Here is a 19,285-nt window from a genome sequence, read left to right on the forward strand (position 1 = left end):
GAGGAGCTTGAGGTTAGTAATATTCCAATCCTCAGCATTCATGAGAAAATGATATATTAACTACAGAATATCTTCTATAGGAAGACCACTACCAAGTAATTAGCTAAAACCCATAAAGCTTGGGAGTGGTTCAATAAGGATTGTTCTAAGGCCAAACTAGCATTAAAATTAGCTATTATGTCGCGTTCACAGGGGGGCGATTAGACCAGCCAGACTCGCCTATAATAAGACCTTAGCACAGGCTAAGAAAAGCTGGGAAGATACAATCTGGCAAAATCTGCTCGATTCAACCCAACTTAATGACAATGTGACTTTCTGTAAGTTATTGTCCAATAGATACAGAGGGGCAATAGTACAATTCATACGCATATTCAACCAGAAAGTTGGGTGGACCATTTTTCTAATCTTTATGCTCCACCTTGCACTTCTTCAATTTATGAATCTCCCCCCCCCATCCCCCCGCAATTGGTTAAAACGTGTTTTTCGCCTGATGAGCCAGGAATGGGTGTTTCCAACTATGATGATCACATTGTTTTTACCTTGGGGGAACCCACTGCTGCAATTAACTCCTTAAAATCTTCTAAAGCCCCAGGCCCTGATAAGATACCGGGAGATTTATACAAATCTGAGCCAGCAATTTGGTCCTGTTACATAAATATGGTTTCTAATGCTATAGCTGCTGGGGGCCCAATACCTAGTACTTGGAAAGGGGCCGAAATAATTCCCATTCATAAAAAGGGGGTTGTGAGCTCCCCTGTCAACTATAGACCCATCAGCCTTATTGATAATCTTCAAAAACCTTCGCTAAACAGCTTTTGGATTGGCTGTTGGATTGGGTTGAAGCCTAGCACGTGTTATCTCCACTCCAGGCGGGCTTTCGCCCTAAAACCATTACGGTGGACCAAGTTTTCAGGCTGACACTCCTACACTGCAGGGGTGTGGAATTTATTAAAATATCTACTTGGCCATGGGACAGGTTGTTTCTCAAATCTACTTGTCCTGTAAAAAAATCTACATGTCCCTTGGCTAAACATTATGACCGCAATCTCATTATGTACGAGCTCTGATAATTGCCTCTCTGATTATGCCAGGGCTACTACTATAGTAGGGCTTGAATACTTGCAATTTCAATCCCTACCTTAACAATTTCATTATTTTGCCACCCTTCCGCAGATCTACATACTGGGGCTGGAGGAAGCAGTAAGCCATAGTTCCAGGGCTCAAATGCCATTGAGTCTGCAAACTTACTAACTTGTATGGTTTAAGGATTTTCACCAGCTCTTCCCTAATCTTTTCCCATAATGAAAAAGGTTGGATATTTACTCCTGGCAATGGTAGGAGCTCTTCCAGCGTTGGGGAAAAAAGTGGTTGGAGGGAAAGTGAACTTGCAAACGCTCAATAGATTTTCACACGAGAAAATCTACACATGCATATTTGCTCGTGCTAAAATACAGTTAACAAATATTTTGTAGGAGTATGATTTCCTGATGTTCTTGTGAATTCATGAAAGTCACGAATTCAAAGACATATACCATGGGTGCACGTTTATGACTTTAAGAAATGGGTCCGTAATTAGGTCTGATGTTAACAAAGACATTTTATTTTTATTACACTTCTATTTCTCTCTCTAACTGTCGACTGGCTTTACTGTGAGTGATAGCGTTCTGCTCTTCCGCAAAGAGCATATTGGCACACAAAGTAGTTTTGTTCCGTGCCAGGAACTACTGTGGCAATCAGTAGCGTAACGAAACTGGAGGTGGCCCCCCTGCAAAGAACATGGAGGCCCCCCCTCCAGACTCCCTCAGCGCAGGTGCTGTGCTGAGTGGGCCCCCTGGAGATGGGCTGTGGGGACTTTGTCATGCCACTGGTGGCAATGTGTGCTTTTTGAGACCAAAAATGTTTTTTTGCCTTCTGCCAATGTTTGTTACAATGGTGAAGGCCTGGCAGCTCCCACAATAAACGGTACAAAAGTAATGTCAAAACAAGACACGCATTGACGAAACCAGAAGACTCACAAAAAATGTTGGATCAGTTGACTGCCTGTGCTAGTTTATTTTCATGCTTCCCATAATCTTGTTGAAAATGGTTACACTGATTTTCCTTTAGGAATATTTTTTCGAAATACTAACATGCATCAACACATTTTACTAAAGGACGCTTCAAAGAAATCGCACCTAAAATTTCATAGTAGCAATTTTTTTTTCTTCCTATTTGCATTTTTTTTGTGAACACTTTATTTTCAAAGCAAAGGATCATCACTCTTGCTTAGAAGCTTCTGGAAACATTTGCATCTAAACAGAGACCATTCTGGGAGCATTATACTTGACTTCATATTGTTAAACTTTTCAAACATGTATGTACATTTTTATTTTTTTAATTTTATTTTTTTACTGGAACCACTGTCCGTGGTGCAGTGTGCCCATGAAAAGTTTATGTTCGATGGCATCTGTCGCTGTAGATACACATGGTATGCATGAGCGCTCGCCATCTGGTGTTGGGTCGGAGTGTTACAAGTTGTTTTTCTTAAGTTTATTTATAGTGCTCACCTTAATAATTAAGGTTTTTCATTAATGAACCATAAATACAAGTTCAAGCAGCATTAACACTTGGACACACCTCAACTGCAGACAGTTCCCTTCTCTGTAAACTGGCAGCCAAAGGGTTTGTGCTGAAAGTGGGGAGTTGGGCCTACTTGTTCTAAGGACAAAATAAACATGAAAACTTGTTGCCCTTGACCCCAAACAATATGTCCTGGGCGTCGGGCAATAGGAATTCTACATCCCTGCACTGGAAATATGTAGTTCTTGCTAAACAAAATGTATATGTTGCCTTTGTGGATCTTTGGTCTGCTTTTGACATGGTCCCCAGAGAAAAATTATGAGGTGTACTGCATAAAATATGTATTCCTTCCAATATAATCTATCTACTACAGTGATTACACGAGGACACATATGCCCAGGTGAGATGGGGTAATCAGGTAGAACTAACAGATCATATTGCCATTCAGTTGGGGGTTCGTCAAGGATGTGTCTTGGCACCCACACTATTCACTTTATTTATAAATGAGGGAGTACAAGCTGTGTCCCTTTGCCAAAATGATGCCCCCTCCTTAAATGTGCAGAAAAAAATCCTATATTTCTCTTTGCAGGTGACTCCCTCCTCATCTCTAAGACTCCAATGGGTCTTCAGATGCTTGTTAACAGGTTTACAACATTCTTTGTAGACCATGGTTTGGAATTAAATGTTAGTGTAGCCAAATTAATGGTGTTTAGCCCAGGACCAGTGAGGTATCTTAGATGGGGCGCCCTTAAACAAAGTCATTTCGATAGACTGTTTGGGTGCGACGATTTCAAATAATCTACATTGGGAGGACCAGATTAATAAAAGTGTGTCTCTTCTTCAGCACAGATCAGGTGCCATTTTGCGCTTTTATAAAAGTACTGCCATGAAAGCTGTTTCACCGGCTATCAAGATCTATTTGGCAAAAGCTCAAAGTTCTGCTACCTATGGTGCTGAGGTGTGGGGCGTTAACTACCAAATTGTCTGTGGGCGAAAACAATTTCACCAGAGCACTACTTGATTGCCCACGTAGTATACCCTTGATTCAGTTTGTTTTGGATCTTGGTTTCAATCGTAGTACTGACATGATAGCCCTGAGACCTCTACTCTTCTGGGTAAGGATTTGGACCACACCAGAGCTTATTATTTACAGGGACTCTCTCCTTGATCTTTTAAAAAGACCTAATGCAGCCTCCATCCCATGGCTCAGGCATGTGTCCATTGGTTTCGTACTTTGGGACTTGAGAATTACTGGGAGAGTCCACAGAATCTAGAGAAGGCCCAGAAACAATCCTTGAAATCAGTCTACTGGTCCTATGTTGGAAACAATTATCTTCTCTGTACATCCTATGGACGACTGACTAATCAAATTCTTGACTTTAAGTGGTATCCCCAGTATGAATCTTATTTAGATTTTTTTCCCGACTCCTTGGGAAAGAGTCTGTATGCCCGTTTTCATTTTGGGTGTTTACCGCTACTGTCTTTGACTGGTAGACGGAGGTTACTAGTAGTACCTAACTTATGCCCTGGTTGTAATGTTGCTCCCGAATCTGTTGAACATTTTATGTTCTTTTCCCCAGTGTATGCCTCTCCTCGACGTAAGTGGATCCGACCAGTTTGCCTGAATTTGGGCATAAGACAATTTGCAATCGCTCTAAGGATTCGAATGAGTGACACTTCGACTGTTTTGATTCATGCAGTTAGCGAGTTCCTTGTGGCTGCATGGCATATACATACTTGTCTTTTAAAACACAGTAATTTGTAAATATGCATGCTATGGAGCAAGAAATGATAGATCTATACTTTTATTGTTAATATTGGAAGGCGTTTTTAATTGTTCTTATTTATTTTTTTAATCTAATTTGTAATTTATGTAATACTGTGGTTTTATTGCTTTGATGGTTTTTTATGACCAAATAAAGCTTGTGTTAATAATAATAACACATTACCCTATAATTCAAGCCCTGGTTGATTCCCGCCTTAATTGTGTTAATGGTGTCTTTCCTGTGCACTGCAAGTATTCTGCAGGTTCAGAATTGTGCGGCTTGACTACTGTTTTGATTTCTGTGCCAAGCCAAAATCTCTGAACACTTACCGTCCCTACATTGGCTTCCAGTGGGGAAATGTATCATCTTGCAGAGCCACTGTATCGAATGTAATGGTAGTTCACTCCATCATCAGGATAATTTCCTCACAAAATGAACAGGATAATTTGACTTCTCTCTCAGTGCCAGGGCACCTGTGGATAATCACACATTGTACAAATGTAATAAACAAATAAATAAGTAATGATTGATTGTGCCTCTCCTGCTCTCTATTGTTCCTGTAATGCATTCTCTACCTTGTTCCTCTTACATTTACTCTCCATTTTCCATTCAGTGGACTGATTACATTATCTCTTTATTTGACTCTTACCCTTGTCCCTCTCATACATTCTTACCTTGCTCACTCTCATGATGGATTGCTTATCTGCTGCTTTCTTCCCCGTTGTGACATTAACACATTTTCCCCATTATCTTATAAAACATTCTCTACTTTGTTCATCTATTTAGTTCACCCCGTTGTCCCTTTCACACATTTCCCTCTGGATCATTGAAAACTCCTCTGCTGGTGTCTTCCCACTGATATTTTGACACATGCTCTCCATTGTTCCTATAACACATTCTCCCCATTGTCCATCTAGTAGAATATCTCTGTTGTGCCCCTCCTTACATTCTCCTGTGAGTCAACCTAATAATAGGTTGTGCATCCGCAGATCTCTTCCACTTGTTACTTTACCACATCCTCCACATTTTTCCCATAACACATTCTCCACATTGCCCACCTAGAATATTCTCCCGATTGTCATGCTAACACATACTTCTCATTGCTCTTTTGTTGAACTCTCCCCTTTGCCCCTCTAATACATTCTCAACATTTTTCTCCTTAATGATTGTGGTTCTGATGTTTTGTCCCAGTTGTTCCCCCAACACATTCTTCCTACACTGAACTCTCCCCATTTTTCCATCTACTACTTTGCACTGATGCACTTAACATACTTAACTTATTGTCTGCCGAACAATGGAACGTATCTTTTGGTGCTGTCGCTCCATTATCCATCTTGTGGACTCTTCCAATTGCTTCTTTAACATATTCTGTCCGTTGTCCCTCAAGTGGACACCTCCATTTGTCTCTCTAACATATTCCCCTATTGTGCCACTTATCAACTCTCCCCGTTGATCCTCCTGCTGTTGCTTCCCAAATGATGGGTTATGTCAGTGATGCTCTCTTCCCCAGGGCATGGTAAGAGTATTGTCGCATTACATGTATGGTTCTTTTGTTTATCTCGTGAAGAGATATTTATTTGGGGCATGATTTCTTCCTCCTGAAGGTCCAGAATTCTGGTGCTCTATTGCATATTTTGAGATGGATGTGCAGGTCGGGGAGATGTTTAAAGTGCCTGCCAATTGCCCTGTGGTGACGGTAGATGGGTATGTGGATCCCTCCGGTGGTGATCGTTTCTGTCTGGGGCAGCTCTCCAATGTGCATCGGACAGACGCCAGTGAAAGGGCCAGGTGATCTTGACTGTTTATCTCTTTCCAGCTGAACCTGATTTTCCAGTTGTCCCTCTATTTTTATGCTCTGTTCACTCTCTTACGGTCCCCTTCACCTCCATTTCTGCCTGATATTACTTGTGCCCCTATTTTGTTACTTTGTTTTTCACATTTATTTCATGACTTTATTACCGTCTTCTCATCTTCTTTCCTTAGTCTTCTGCTCGCCATCCTTTCCATCCTGTTCCAGTTTTCTCCAATTCATTTTTTTCAGTTGATTCCTCAATGTAGCTGTAACACCTCCAGTCACTGCTGGAACAATTATCTATTCTACCATTGTATTTGGTAGACTATTACGTAATAATAAGGTTTCATAAAGACACGTATGTTAATGTTTATGCTGCACTTTTCGCTACAACAAGGTCTGTCTAATTCTTTTTAAATGTTTTCCCCTTTATTCACTCTCTTTTATGTTTCACAAATGTGAATCCCTGGAATTTGTAGCACTCGCTTCATGATCATTGGACTCCTCGGGACACCTGCAAAGCTGCATAAGTTGGATGGGACATTGACCAGTTCTTCATCATGAGATTCTTTCAAATAATCAACAAAATTAGAAAACTCTTAACATGTGAAAAATTACATAACAATATAAAACATGACTACTAAATAGTCAACCACTGTTTTAATTAGCCAGTTTACTAGGTACACAGCACATTTTGATGAAACATCACTTAGAAATCAGTGTACTAACTAAAAAGACTGCTGGAATAGTCCCCTACTGTAAAAACACCTAACACAGTGGAAACTGACTCTGCTGCTTTAACAATCTTGGAGAGCTCCACTTTTCCATCATGCCAAGCCCAGTTTACTGAAGGCACTGATTTTTTTCCACTATGCGAGGGAGATCCTGAAGATAACTTTGCTTTGGTGCAATCTAGTTTTGGTTACAAGCGTCAGTACGTTGAGGGCTTTTGATATTCATTTAAAGTCTTTTGGTGGTGTTGGTTTTCTTCTTTTCTGAGGAAAAAAGTGTTTTTTCATCTTTTACTTCCTTAAGGTGTTTCATCTCCCTCCAGACTGCAACCATTACGTTGGCTCTTTCTGATAAATGCCCGGCCTGTGTGGGAAAGATGTAATCATAATATTTTTTCAGTTTACAAATGAAACCATAAGAGACAATGGCATAAAGGCATTGATAAAACATGTGATAAACATTTCCATAAACTGACGGCACCTGAAAAATGTAGCCGAATAAATACAATTCTGCAAATCAGGTAAAAACATTAAATTAAATAAAGCAGGTCATACTTGTGCAAAATGTGTTCCAGCTAGCAAAGGTACAATAAAAGATTCACAAAGTTTTATTTTTAATAAAAAGAACAAAAAATGTGAAACCGCAAATTGATCCAGTATTGGAACGTTCGTAGATTCACATGCTTAAATACTTCCCCGTCGTTGAGATGGGAGTCCCCAGTGGAATATAAAACCAGATCTGAAGATGTATGCACACAATACATGAAGTAGGCCTCAATACAATCAAAACCCATCCTAGTCGTTTTGTAAAATAGACCCAAACTCCAACTTAAACCAATCAGATTGCCTCACCCCTCTAGAACCTCCTGTGAGGAGCTGCCTTCCCTCAGATTTTCCACCACACGTTGTGCTGAGGAGTCTCCTTTGAGCTCTGCTCAAAATTTTCTGTCAGAAGACCTTTTTCTACAGCTTTTGGATATTTCTGTCTACTCTGGTGATTCAAACTGGCTGCCATGTCGGAGACACAAAAGAAAGGACTTTTCAGATCCTGTGCCTCATGCTTAAAAAAGAGATTATATGTGGAGGATCCACATGAGGAGTGTATTTACTGCCTGTACCCCAGCCACAAGACTAAGGACTGCAAAATCTGCAGGAAGTTTTCTACCAAGACCCTGAAGGACAGGGAGGGTCGCCTTCTTTTATGGCTGCAAAGAGGTAAGACTGGACACTCTGCCGCTGATGAGGACACTGCCTCCTCTTCTACTTCAGCCACTAAAACACCTCTTAAAAGAAAACAAGAAAGTTCTGAGGGGCAAGAGCCACCTAGGAAAAAGACATCAAAGCATGGCTCTCCACAGAAGAAAAGACTGGGTACAGAACCCCTCAAAAAAGTTAAGACAACTGCTTCAGAGCTGGCCACTCCTCCTAAAGTGCTTCACTGATTTAAGAAGCCTAGCTCTGCATATCGTCGACGATACCCTCGTCGACGACCGTTTCATCGGTGACGCCGGTGGTGGTAACCATCTCTATGTCGACGGCAGCTGCTACAGGATCCTCGTCGAAGACAGTATCATCCTTGTTAACGGTGCGCCCCATCTCTCGACGCTTCTGTCGCTGACGACACACCCGTTGGCGATGATTCCATCGACGATGCTCTCGTCGACGACACCTCCGTCAACGATGATTCCGACGACGCAACCGTCAACGGTCCACCAGTCATCAGCAACAATGGTTCCGGCGCCGACAGTATCGTCGACGCCCCCATAGACGACAAGTGGTTTCTTGTCTTTAACACCAGGATTGCTTCCAACGAAAAGACAAAGACCATCTACATTACTTTTGGGTCAACCTGCTCAACATACTCCGCTTAAAAAGCTCTCTAAAGCTCGCTTAACACCTTCTGTTACATCCCTGAGCAAAGTTTCAAGACTCTTGCCATCTAGGTTTTTAAATGATGTCGATTATGATGAGGGCTCAGATCAAGATACAATGTTTGGAGTAGCTAGAAGTCCTTCGCAGCTACACGTGAAATGCCAGGAGTACTTGGACGACGATTCGTACTATGGCAAACAGCACTATGACCCAGTACCTCAACAGCAGGAAGCAGTATCTCTGCCCTCCTGTCTGGTGTCCGAACTCCAGGCTATGCTGGCGGACTACAGAGAACGCTTCTACCCTCAACTGAGGAAAGATCCCACGCCAGCAGTTTCTGCTCCAGCTACTCTGGCACCTCTGCCAGGTTTTCCTTACGACACCACAAGATCCTCTTCAGGCTCCGCAGAGTCCTCAGGTCCAAAGCCTCTTCTGATGAAGCAGCAGAGGAAGGAGAGGTTCTCTCTGAGCAGGACGAATGGGATGATTATGTGCTCCTGGCATCCCCTTAGCCATTAGCAGTCGAATCTCCTCCTGAGGATATTGGCTCTTTTCATAACCTCTTAGAGAAAGCTGCAATGAGGTTTGAGCTCCAATTGCCATCTACACAGCAGGACTGTTTTCTGTATGATTTTAAAGAGCCGCACAGAAAATCCGTTAGGGCTGTCCCAATCACTGACCTTGTCTGGAGTCAGGGGCTAAAAATTATGAAAAACCCGGTGACAGTACCATCGGTGTTACCAAAGCTGGACAAAAAGTATAAGGCAACAGAAGATGCTCTTGCGTGCTTAGTGGGTTACCCTAAACTAGACTCTGTGGTTTCCCAGGCTGCCCAGAGACGCTCCAAAAACCCTTCAGCGCCTTTATCGGCCCCTCCTGATAAGGATGGAAGGCACCTGGACAATATCGGGAAGAGGTTCTCTTCTATGTCAGCAATTGTGGTCTGTGCAGCAAATTCATTGGCACTACTGGGCAGATACGACAGGCAGCTTTGGTCTGACATCTTCCACTCTGTAGAGGACCTTTCAGATACCAACAAGTCGGACGCAAAAAAGATTATTATGGAGGGTCAGTGAACATCTGCAGAAGTAATTGACTGCGCCCTGGACATTGCGGCCATGGGATTTAGGCTTCTGGCCAGTTCAGCCGTCTCAAGGTGCCAGGGATTGCTCAAAGCCACTACTTTCAGGCCTGATGTCCAAACAAAGATCCTGGATCTCCCGTACGATGGCCAAGACCTATTCGGCAAGCATGTCGACGATGCCCTTCAGGCGATCAAATCTGATACTGATAGGTCGTTGGGATCCCTTCAATACAAGCGTACTCCCTTTCGGGAAGCCAGGAGTAGAGGCCACTCCTCTTTTCGAGGTGGCTACCAGTCTTTTTGCTATCCAGCCTACTCTTCCCAGTATCAGTCATCCAGACCCCAGTACCATCAAAGGCAGCCCCCGGCGGCAGCATACAGCAGACCACCTCCTGGAGGAAGATCGGGACGACAGTCCAAGGATGCCTCGCGCAGGCAATGACAGCCTCCAGAGGTCGGCTACCCCTCCCTCCTTGTCTTGTTACCTACATCGCTGGAGTCAGATCACAAGCGACAAGTGGGTTCTGGACATCATAACTCATGGCCATCTACTAGAATTCACTTCCAGGCCTCCAGAAACTCCACCTTCCCGGGAGTGCCAACAACATCTGCATCTTCTCCTCCTAGAGATAGCGAGCATGTTGTCCAAAGGGGCGATAGAGGTGGTACCCTCTTCGCAGCGAGGAAGAGGTTTTTACTCTCGATTCTTCCTCATCAGAAAGAATTCCCGTCTATGGAGACCCATCCTGGATCTGAGGCAGCTCAACAAATACCTCAAAAAACAAACCTTTTGAATGGTAACTTTGAAGGACGTACTACAGCTTCTCAATAGAGGTGACTTCATGGCTTCCCTAGATCTTCAGGATGCGTATTTCCACATTCCCATTCACCCCAAGCACAGGAAATTTCTGAGATTCATGGTAGCCGGCCAGCACTTTCAGTTCTGAGTGATACCCTTCGGACTCAAATCCGTACCCTGGATTTTCACAAAGTGCTTAGCCCCAGTGGCTGCATATCTGAGAGTCTCAAGCACCAGGTATTCCCATATCTGGACGATTGGTTACTAAAGGCTCAGAATATCTCTGCTCTACGTCACTCCCTCACGACCATGTTACGTCTTTTCCAACAACTAGGTCTCGCTCTCAACAGAGACAAGTCATAGCTCCAACCTACCAGAAGGATAGTGTTTCTGGGTGCTATATTGGACACAACTCTTGTAAAAGCCTTTCCAGCAGAAGAACACCAACTCAAGCTTTTCACCTTGGCAAAATCAGTTCAAATAAAAAAGTCTCTTTCAGTTTGTAAGTTCAAATCATTACTGGGGATGATGTCCTCCTGTAGCAACCTAGTTCCACACTGTCGTCTTTGGATGCGCCCTCTACAGGAAGAGCTCGACAAACAGTGGAAGCAGGCACAAGGGTCCTTCGGGGACATTATTCACGTAACGGCAAGGATGGGCCACTCTCTCCAGTGGTGGTCAACGCCTACAAACATTTCAGTAGGTCTGGAGTTCCTGAATCAAATCCCTCTGTTCACCATCACGACAGATGCTTCAATGGAGGGGCGGGGAGCATGTCTCCCAGATCTGCAAGTCAGTGGCAGATGGCCCAATTCTCATGCGATGCTGCACATCAACCTCCTCGAACTCAGAGCTGTGTACCTTGCACTGCAAGCTTTTCTACCAAGAATCCAAGGTTCGTCGGTGCTGGTCCGGACGGACAATACGACCACTATGCACTACGTAAACAAGCCAGGCGGAACTCGGTCTCGCTCACTCTCCACAGAAGCTCAGCTCATCTGGACCTGGTGCATTCAGAATTCAGTGCACATATGGGTGGAACAGCTCCTGGGAGTTAGTAAAACCACAGCAGACTCTGTAAGCAGGCTAAGCACATCTTCACACGAGTGGGAACTGAACCAAACAACGCTGGATGCAGTCTTCTGCAGGTGGGGGACACCGAACCTGGACCTCTTCGTGACGCCTCAGAACACGAAATGCCGGTTTTATGCAAGCTGGCATCCCCAGCCAGGGTCGTGGGGAAATGCCATTTCAATAGCATGGTCAGGGATTTATGCTTACGCCTTTCCTCCGATACCCCTTCTTCCTCTGGTCATCAGCAAGATCAAATCGGAACCCTGCCAGATAATTCTAATTGCTCCAGCTTGGCCACGTCAACCGTGGTACATGAAGCTTCTGTTGCTATCCTCGTGTCCTCCCATCAAGTTAGCACCCATTCCGGACCTGCTCACCATCAGCCAGGGCCAAGTGTGGCATCCGGATCCCAAGCATCTCAGGTTATGTGCATGGCTCCTGAGCTCAATGAATTCAGCCATCTAAACATTCCCAGGGACTGTCAAACAGTTTTAGCTAAAGCTTGTGCAGATAGCACCAATAAGACATATACATTAAAATAGAAGCGGTTTTGTTTATGGTGTTCTGCGAATGGTGTTCATCCGCTTACATCTGCTCCAGAACAGGTTTTACCGTACCTTCTCCAACTGGCGAAGTCTGGTTTCGCCCATGCTTCCATTAAAGTCCACTTAGCTGCTATCTCCAGATATAGACGACCATCCAAAGGACCGTCTCTCTGGTCTGATCGGCTGATAGAGCAGTTTATGAAGGGCTTATTCCGATCCTCGCAGAGTAAGCGAGATTCAAGCCTTTATCATCCAAGAGCCTTTCATGAGGTTTACAGATGACACAGTCATCCTACGGACAAACCCGAAATTCATCCCAAAGGTGCCATCTGATTTCCCCATGAACGAGCAAGTGGTCCTAAGGACTTTCTTTCCACGACCCCAGACTGGGACAGAAAGATCGATGCATTCTTTGGACGTCAAGCGGTGCCTTAAATTTTATTTGCAGCGCACATCCTCAATCAGAAGATCCAGTCAGCTGTTTGTGGCATTAAGGGCTCCCAGGAGAGGGCTTCCTGTTTCTAAACAAACCATCCACAGATGGATTTCTAGTGCCATAGCCTTTTGCCACCAAAAAGCTGGTCGACCGATGGATAGTAAAGTTCGTGCACATTCTACACGTGCAGTGTCCACTTCTTGTGCACTGTTCTCTGCAGTGTCCCTTCCAGACATCTGTTGTGCAGCCACGTGGAGGACAACGCATGCCTTCACGAAGCTTTACTGCCTGGATGCTGAATCGCTCCATGATGCCGCGGTGGCTCAAGCAGTTCTTAGACATTTGTTCAGATGAGGTGAGCTGTTTGTTTCCCACCATCTGCTTCTGATTTAATCACATTTTCTGGTTGCTATTTACGTACCTTTCTTGCATATTCATATATTTGTGTTTGCAGCGTTGTTTTATTGCTATGCATATAACTCTCTAATGACACTCTTTATAATGATTGACAGACAGTATTTCTTGGTACAGAAAATGTGTTACTTACTGCTTGCTACTCTATTCAAGCATGTGAATCTATGAAAGTTCCAATACTGGAGTAAGAAATAAGTTACTTACCTGTAACTGTAGTTCTCCAGTATTGGACACTTTCATAGATTCACATGCGCCCCACCCGAGAGCTTATCTTCTTTCTTTTCAGTGTGCTAGGTTATTTCAGCACTTGTGCTCGGAAAATCTTAGGGAAGGCAGCTTCTCACAGGAGGTTCTATAGGGGTGAGGCAATCTGATTGGTTTAAGTTTGAGTTTGGGTCTATTTTATAAAACGACTAGGATGGGTTATTGTATTGAGGCCTACTTCATCTATTGTGTGCATACATCTTCAGGCCTAGTTTTATATTCCACCGGGGACTCCCATCTCGACAACGGGGAAGTATTCAAGCATATGAATCTATGAAAGTGTCCAATACTGGAAAACCACAGTTACTGGTAAGTAACTTTTTTCTTGTCCTCTGTTGAAATGCCATCCAGAAAGGTATCACAGATTGCTAACCATGGTAAACGTGTGACCTGTCTTCCTTAATCTCAGTCCATCCATTAATGTAACATCTGCAAAAAGGGGTCATACTGATGTCTGGGGAGAAAGAAAAGTATCTGGCTTAAGCTAAGAATGGTGAGATTAGAATAAGATCTCATACTTGTTCATCTACAATTGTCTCAGAAGGTAGAGTCCAGGTTTCTCACTTCCAGATGTAGTGGGAAGCATGGCAAAGTCACCAGCACTTCTGCTGCGTACTGACTTTGAAAGGCTATTCCAAACATATTTTGACATCAACATATTTTAATTTGAGGCCTTCCTGTATTTCACCATCAAGAGGTTTGGATCACCTTTGGTTAATGTCGAGGCACCATTCAATGTCAAGAGGCATTTGATGTTGGTTGACTCCTGGTCTCTCAGAGTGTTACCTGCTTTGAGTAGAACGGTATCATCATTTTCTTGCACAGAAGATCAAATTGCTTAGTTCTGTGCCTCCAGCTCTAGCGGATGCTTTTCCCTCAACAAAAGATATTGTACAACCTCTCCATGTTGTGGCTCACAGTTCTCTGCAGAAGGATGAACTCCCATCAAAAACATGGTTGACTCAAGCTTCACTGTATAATAGCTCTCTGTCCCCGGTGCTTTATTTGTAAAATAATATGTGCCGGTCCCCAAAGTGCTGCTCAGACAGCCGTGGCCGGCACTTAAAAATGTCATCTTGCCAAATGCTAACCGTCAGCAGTCCTGAATACACATCAGGCCTCTTTAATTCTCTACCAGGAACTCCCTGCCTCATCATCTCACTTACAGGTTTCTGCTTATTTTCTGTATTTGTCTTCCTCAGTTTTTCTGTTGAGTTTGTTTTTCTCTCTGTTGGTCTTGGGAAATGTCTGATGAGAAGAAATAAGTGTTGGTCCCCCAAAATAAGTGCCAATGCCCCCCACCAGCAGCTACCGACACAAGTTAAGCACGGTCTATCCCACTTCATCAGAAATGTGTTGTTGCCACTCATGAAGATCCTTCTGCTCGCTGTTCTCATAACACAATTAGAAAAGCTGTGCTGGACAGAGAGTCCGATTATAGAAATCACAGTGGTATAATTGCCCAACTCTAGGAGGGATAGGTTAACTCCTCAACATTGTGCAGTTTGGTGTAAATTATCATTGGTTTCACCTAAGTAAATTCCATCAAGAGTGTCTCCAATAGTGATATCACCTTCTTTCACAAGCTATCAAAAAGCAGTCTGAAGAAGTTCAGTCTTCAAGCTGCGACTCCAGAGGTTACCACATCAGTTCTGTTTGACACTATTCACGTGAAGCCTTAGGTGTGTCCTACTGTTGCTTTAGTACCTGAAAACTATGATGAGCACTTTTGTTAATCACTTCTGTAGATTGGAGAAGAAATTCAGGTCTGCATATTCTGATACCACAAATCTGACATGGCTCCTTGGTTAGAATTTTGTCTTGACTCAGACTTATGTCTTTATCACCATATGCTCAACACAAGATGCTTCAGCTGACTTTTAATGGTTTGTCTTTATTCAGGTCACAGGCTAACAAGAAACCCAGAAACCTTGCAGTTCTTTAAGAAGGAAAGAATTTCCTAAAGTTCAATGTAAAGATTTTTCAATGCGTAAAAAACACCTGCATATTTCTTTTTGAAAGAGGCAATTTCAGGAGCAAAACCAGCATTAGCAGCAGTCATTCAATGACAAAAGTTCATACATGAATAGTTGGTGCAATTACAGCAATGACAAGCGTAACTGGTGAAGGTTATCCATAGCAACAGCTTGGTGGGAAGGTAGTAACAGGTTCTCTTGGTGCACAGTAGGTGTTTATGTATGTATTTACTCCAGTATTGGAACTTTCATAGATTCACATGCCCGAATCATTCCCTGCCGTAGAGAAGGGAGTCCCCAATACCTTAGAAAAGACAATGTCCCCAAAGGCATAACAGCAATAACATAAAAAAAACTCTACATTTTAGTAATCTATCCAAGTCCTTATGTAAAAAGGACCAAACTTGAGCCTCAGCCAATCAGATTGCCCCACCCTCTAGAACCCTCCTGAGAGAAGCTCCAGTACCTCAGATTGTGTGCCGCACGTCGTGCTAGGAAGTCTCCTCTGAGCTCTGCTCATTTTGTTCCTGTTGGAGAAGATTTGGTCACCGCATCTGAATTTCTACTTTAGTATTGAGTGTTTCTGATTCACAATCACACTTTTCTGGAGCCTGGCTTTACCAGCACAATGTCTGACAGAGAGAGGAAAAGTCTCTTTAGAGCCTGCAGTACTTGTGGGGAGAAAAGGCTCCATTCTGAGGATCCTCCTAGAGATTGCATATATTGCCTCTATCCTGAGCATTCTGCAACTGATTGTAAGGTATGTCGTACCTTTTCCTCAAAAACTTTGAAGGATAGAGAGGGAAGACTGTTAATAAGGCTCCAGAAGCTTAAATCAGACTGACAGTGAAGAGTCTTCATGGTCTTCTAAAAGATCTCAAAAGAGGCAAAGATCGCCTCACTCTGAAAAGGGTTCAAAGCAGCCCTCAAAAACCACACAGGGGTCTGGTGAAGGCCGCAGTCTCTCATCATCACCACAAGAGAAATAATCTTCCTCAAAGTCTAAGCATCAGCCTTCAACGTCAAAAGAGGTGTCTAAACCTTCTTCAGATCCTTCTACGCCTCCACCAAAGGTTCGGACTACGTTAAGAAAGCGTTCCTCCGCTCCTGACGACAGACCGTCATCGACAAGAACATATATGGCGGCTGCATCAATGGCGACAACGTCGGCGGTTACCAGCCTCTCGACTGTGGCTTCCTGTTAGTCGATGACACCTACGTTGACCGTAATGAAATCCAGACCGTTGATGTTGAAGATAAAAATTTCATTGTCAACAATGATTCCGACGAGGAGGATTCCGATGACTACACCATCGTCGTCGGCACCGCCGACTGGGACCAGTGCATCTTGGCAGTTGGAGACTACTTCGTCGACGACCTCGTTGACGGCACCGTCAACGAGGCGGAAAACACAAGCCCTGACTGGGAGAGGGGGTATAACTCCGAGAGCCACATCCCCAAGTAAGGTCACACCTTTAATTCCAACTCACCTTTTGGAAGAATATTCTGATGATGATGAGCCTTTTGGGACAGCCATAGTCCTTCCCAGCTCCATGTTAAATGTCAGAAGGATGAAGAATATTATCAGCAGTATTATTCTCCTCAAGGAAAGCAACCAAATGTGACAGAGGATATGGTCTATATCCCGAGTTCCCTTATCTCTGATTTACAACTGATGTTATCGGATTACAAAAAGAGGTTTCCATCGGCGCCACAATCGGAGAACATACAAACGCTGCCTCCTCCCTTGGTACCTACCACTTCAGTATACCCCACAAAGGACTTTCATGCAGGTTACTGACTCCTCGGATGAGGAGAGGGAAGAAGGAGAGCTACAGGATGTGCATTCGGATTGGGACAACTATATATTGCCGACCCCTTCCTCTCCATCGCCTACCCCAGTGGATTCTCCCCAGGAGACATTGGGGGTTTCCATAACCTGCTTGAAAGAGCAGCAAAGAGATTTGCATTGCCCATGCCATCTAAGCAGATGGATTGTTTTTTATACAACTTTAATGAGCCTTTTCAAAAGAGTATCTGCTCCATACCCATAGTGGGCTGCATCTGGGAGGAAGGAAGGAATGAAGAATCCAGCTATGGTGACAGCAGTCTTACCAAGATTAGACAAAAAATATAAGGCTCCAGAAGACTCCCCAGCTTGTCTCATTGGTCACCCGAAGCCAGACTCTGTCATAACCCAGGCAGCGCAGAGGTGTTAAATAAAATCCATCAACGCCAATTTCAGAGACTACAGACAAAGAAGGAAGAAGGCAGGACAACAGGACAACAGGAGAAGCGTTTCTCCTCTATGTTGGGGCTTATAGTAAGAGCAGCACACTCGTTGGCAATCCTGGGGAGATACGACAGACAGCTATGGGCTGATATTGCTCAATATCTGGACCACCTTTCGGAAGACTCCAAGGTGGAAGTGAAGAAGATCCTCTTAGAGAGGGAGCGCATCTTGGCTGAGGTAATAGATTGTGCAATGGATATTGCGGCCACTGCCTTTAGGCAATTAGCTGGTGGGGCAGTGCTGCGACGTCTGGGCTGGCTTAGAGCGACTTCCTTTTGCCCAGAACTCCAGAATAAAGTATTGGACCTCCCATTTGATGGGGAGGCTGTTTTCGGCAAGCATGTGGATGAAGCTCTGCAAGCCATCACAACGGATACAGACACCGCAAGGTCCTTAGGAACCCTTCAATTCAAAAAGATGCCTTTTCGTGCCTCCAGGGGTTGAGGAGTTCCATCATATAGAGGGAGTTACCAAGGCTTTCGTTACCCCTCCTATACTACGCAGCAGTTCCGACCTCAATATTCTCAGATGCAACCCTCTCAAGCGTCCTATTCTAGACCTCCACCCAGGGGTAGAGCGCGTCAGAGCAAAGAGGTGGTTAAACGCCAATGAGAAGATTCAGGCTCCGGCTACAACCCCAAAACGAATTCAAAAGATAGGGGGAATGATATCACACTTTTTTCGGAAGTGGCAACAAATAACATCGGACCAATGGGTTTTAAAGATTGTTCAATTTGTCCATACTTTAGAGTTCATACAATGCCCACCTTCTCACCCGCCTCGTACCTTCTTTCAGAAGCATCTAAAACAACTCCGGCTGGAGGTCATGACCATGCTCAAAATGGGAGCGATAGAGAGAGTTCCTTCTTCAAAAAAAGGCAAAGGTTTTTACTGCTGTTTCTTTCTGGTGCTCAAAAACTGGGAGTCATGGCATCCCATCCTTGATCTCAGGGACTTAAACAGATACCCCAAACGTCAAACCTTTCGCATGGTCACATTGCAAGACATTCTTCTCCGCATGAATCACGGAGACTTTATGACGACCCTGGATCTGCAGGTTACTTACTTTCATGTTCTGATTTCACCTGCCCACAGAAAATATCTGCGTTTCACAGTACCCGGCAGCCATTTCCAATTCAGGGTTCTTCCATTTGGCCTGAAATCCGCCCAGAGAATATTTACAAAGTGTCTAGCTACGGTAGCGGCTTCTCTAAGAAAGAAAAAAACTTCATATTTTTCCCTATTTAGACGATTGGCTAATAAAGGTGCAGTCGTATCAGGAAGCTCACAACTCAACGAAGGCTTGCAAGGGATTATTCGACGAACTGGGCCTCACTCTGAATTGGAACAAATCGAAGATATTACTAACAAGAGTGACAACCTTTTTAGGGGTGACAATCGACACCATCAGGGGCAAAGCTTTTCCTTCGGTGGAGAGACAAGCGAGACTCATTTATCTAACAAACAGAGTACAAAAAATAAAGTCTCTTTCAGTACGCAGCTACAAGTCCTGAGGATGATGTCTTCTTGCATTCAGCTAGTCTCTTTTTGCCGACTGAGAATGTGTCCCCTGCAAGAAGAACTAGATCTTCAATGGATTCAGAAAGAGGGCTCATTCAACGACTTAGGGGGTCATTATGAACCCCGGCGGTTCAGCCCGCCATGCCAGTGGCGGGTGAA

At 43.9% G+C, this 19,285-nt stretch overlaps 1 protein-coding gene across 5 annotated transcripts in view; it reads left to right on the top strand.

Annotated features, from left to right (window-relative positions):
• Positions 1 to 19,285, top strand: part of LOC138268449 (mothers against decapentaplegic homolog 4-like) — a 430,729-nt gene that overhangs the window by 284,200 nt on the left and 127,244 nt on the right. For all 5 annotated transcript variants that reach the window (XM_069218099.1, XM_069218104.1, XM_069218102.1 and 2 more), the window contains one exon: positions 5,930 to 6,113. In XM_069218099.1, coding sequence (XP_069074200.1) covers positions 5,930 to 6,113 — 184 coding nt within the window. The remainder of the gene's footprint in view (positions 1 to 5,929; positions 6,114 to 19,285) is intronic.

Source organism: Pleurodeles waltl, chromosome 12 (genome assembly GCF_031143425.1).
Source record: "Pleurodeles waltl isolate 20211129_DDA chromosome 12, aPleWal1.hap1.20221129, whole genome shotgun sequence".
In the NCBI taxonomy this organism is placed as follows: Eukaryota; Metazoa; Chordata; class Amphibia; order Caudata; family Salamandridae; genus Pleurodeles; species Pleurodeles waltl.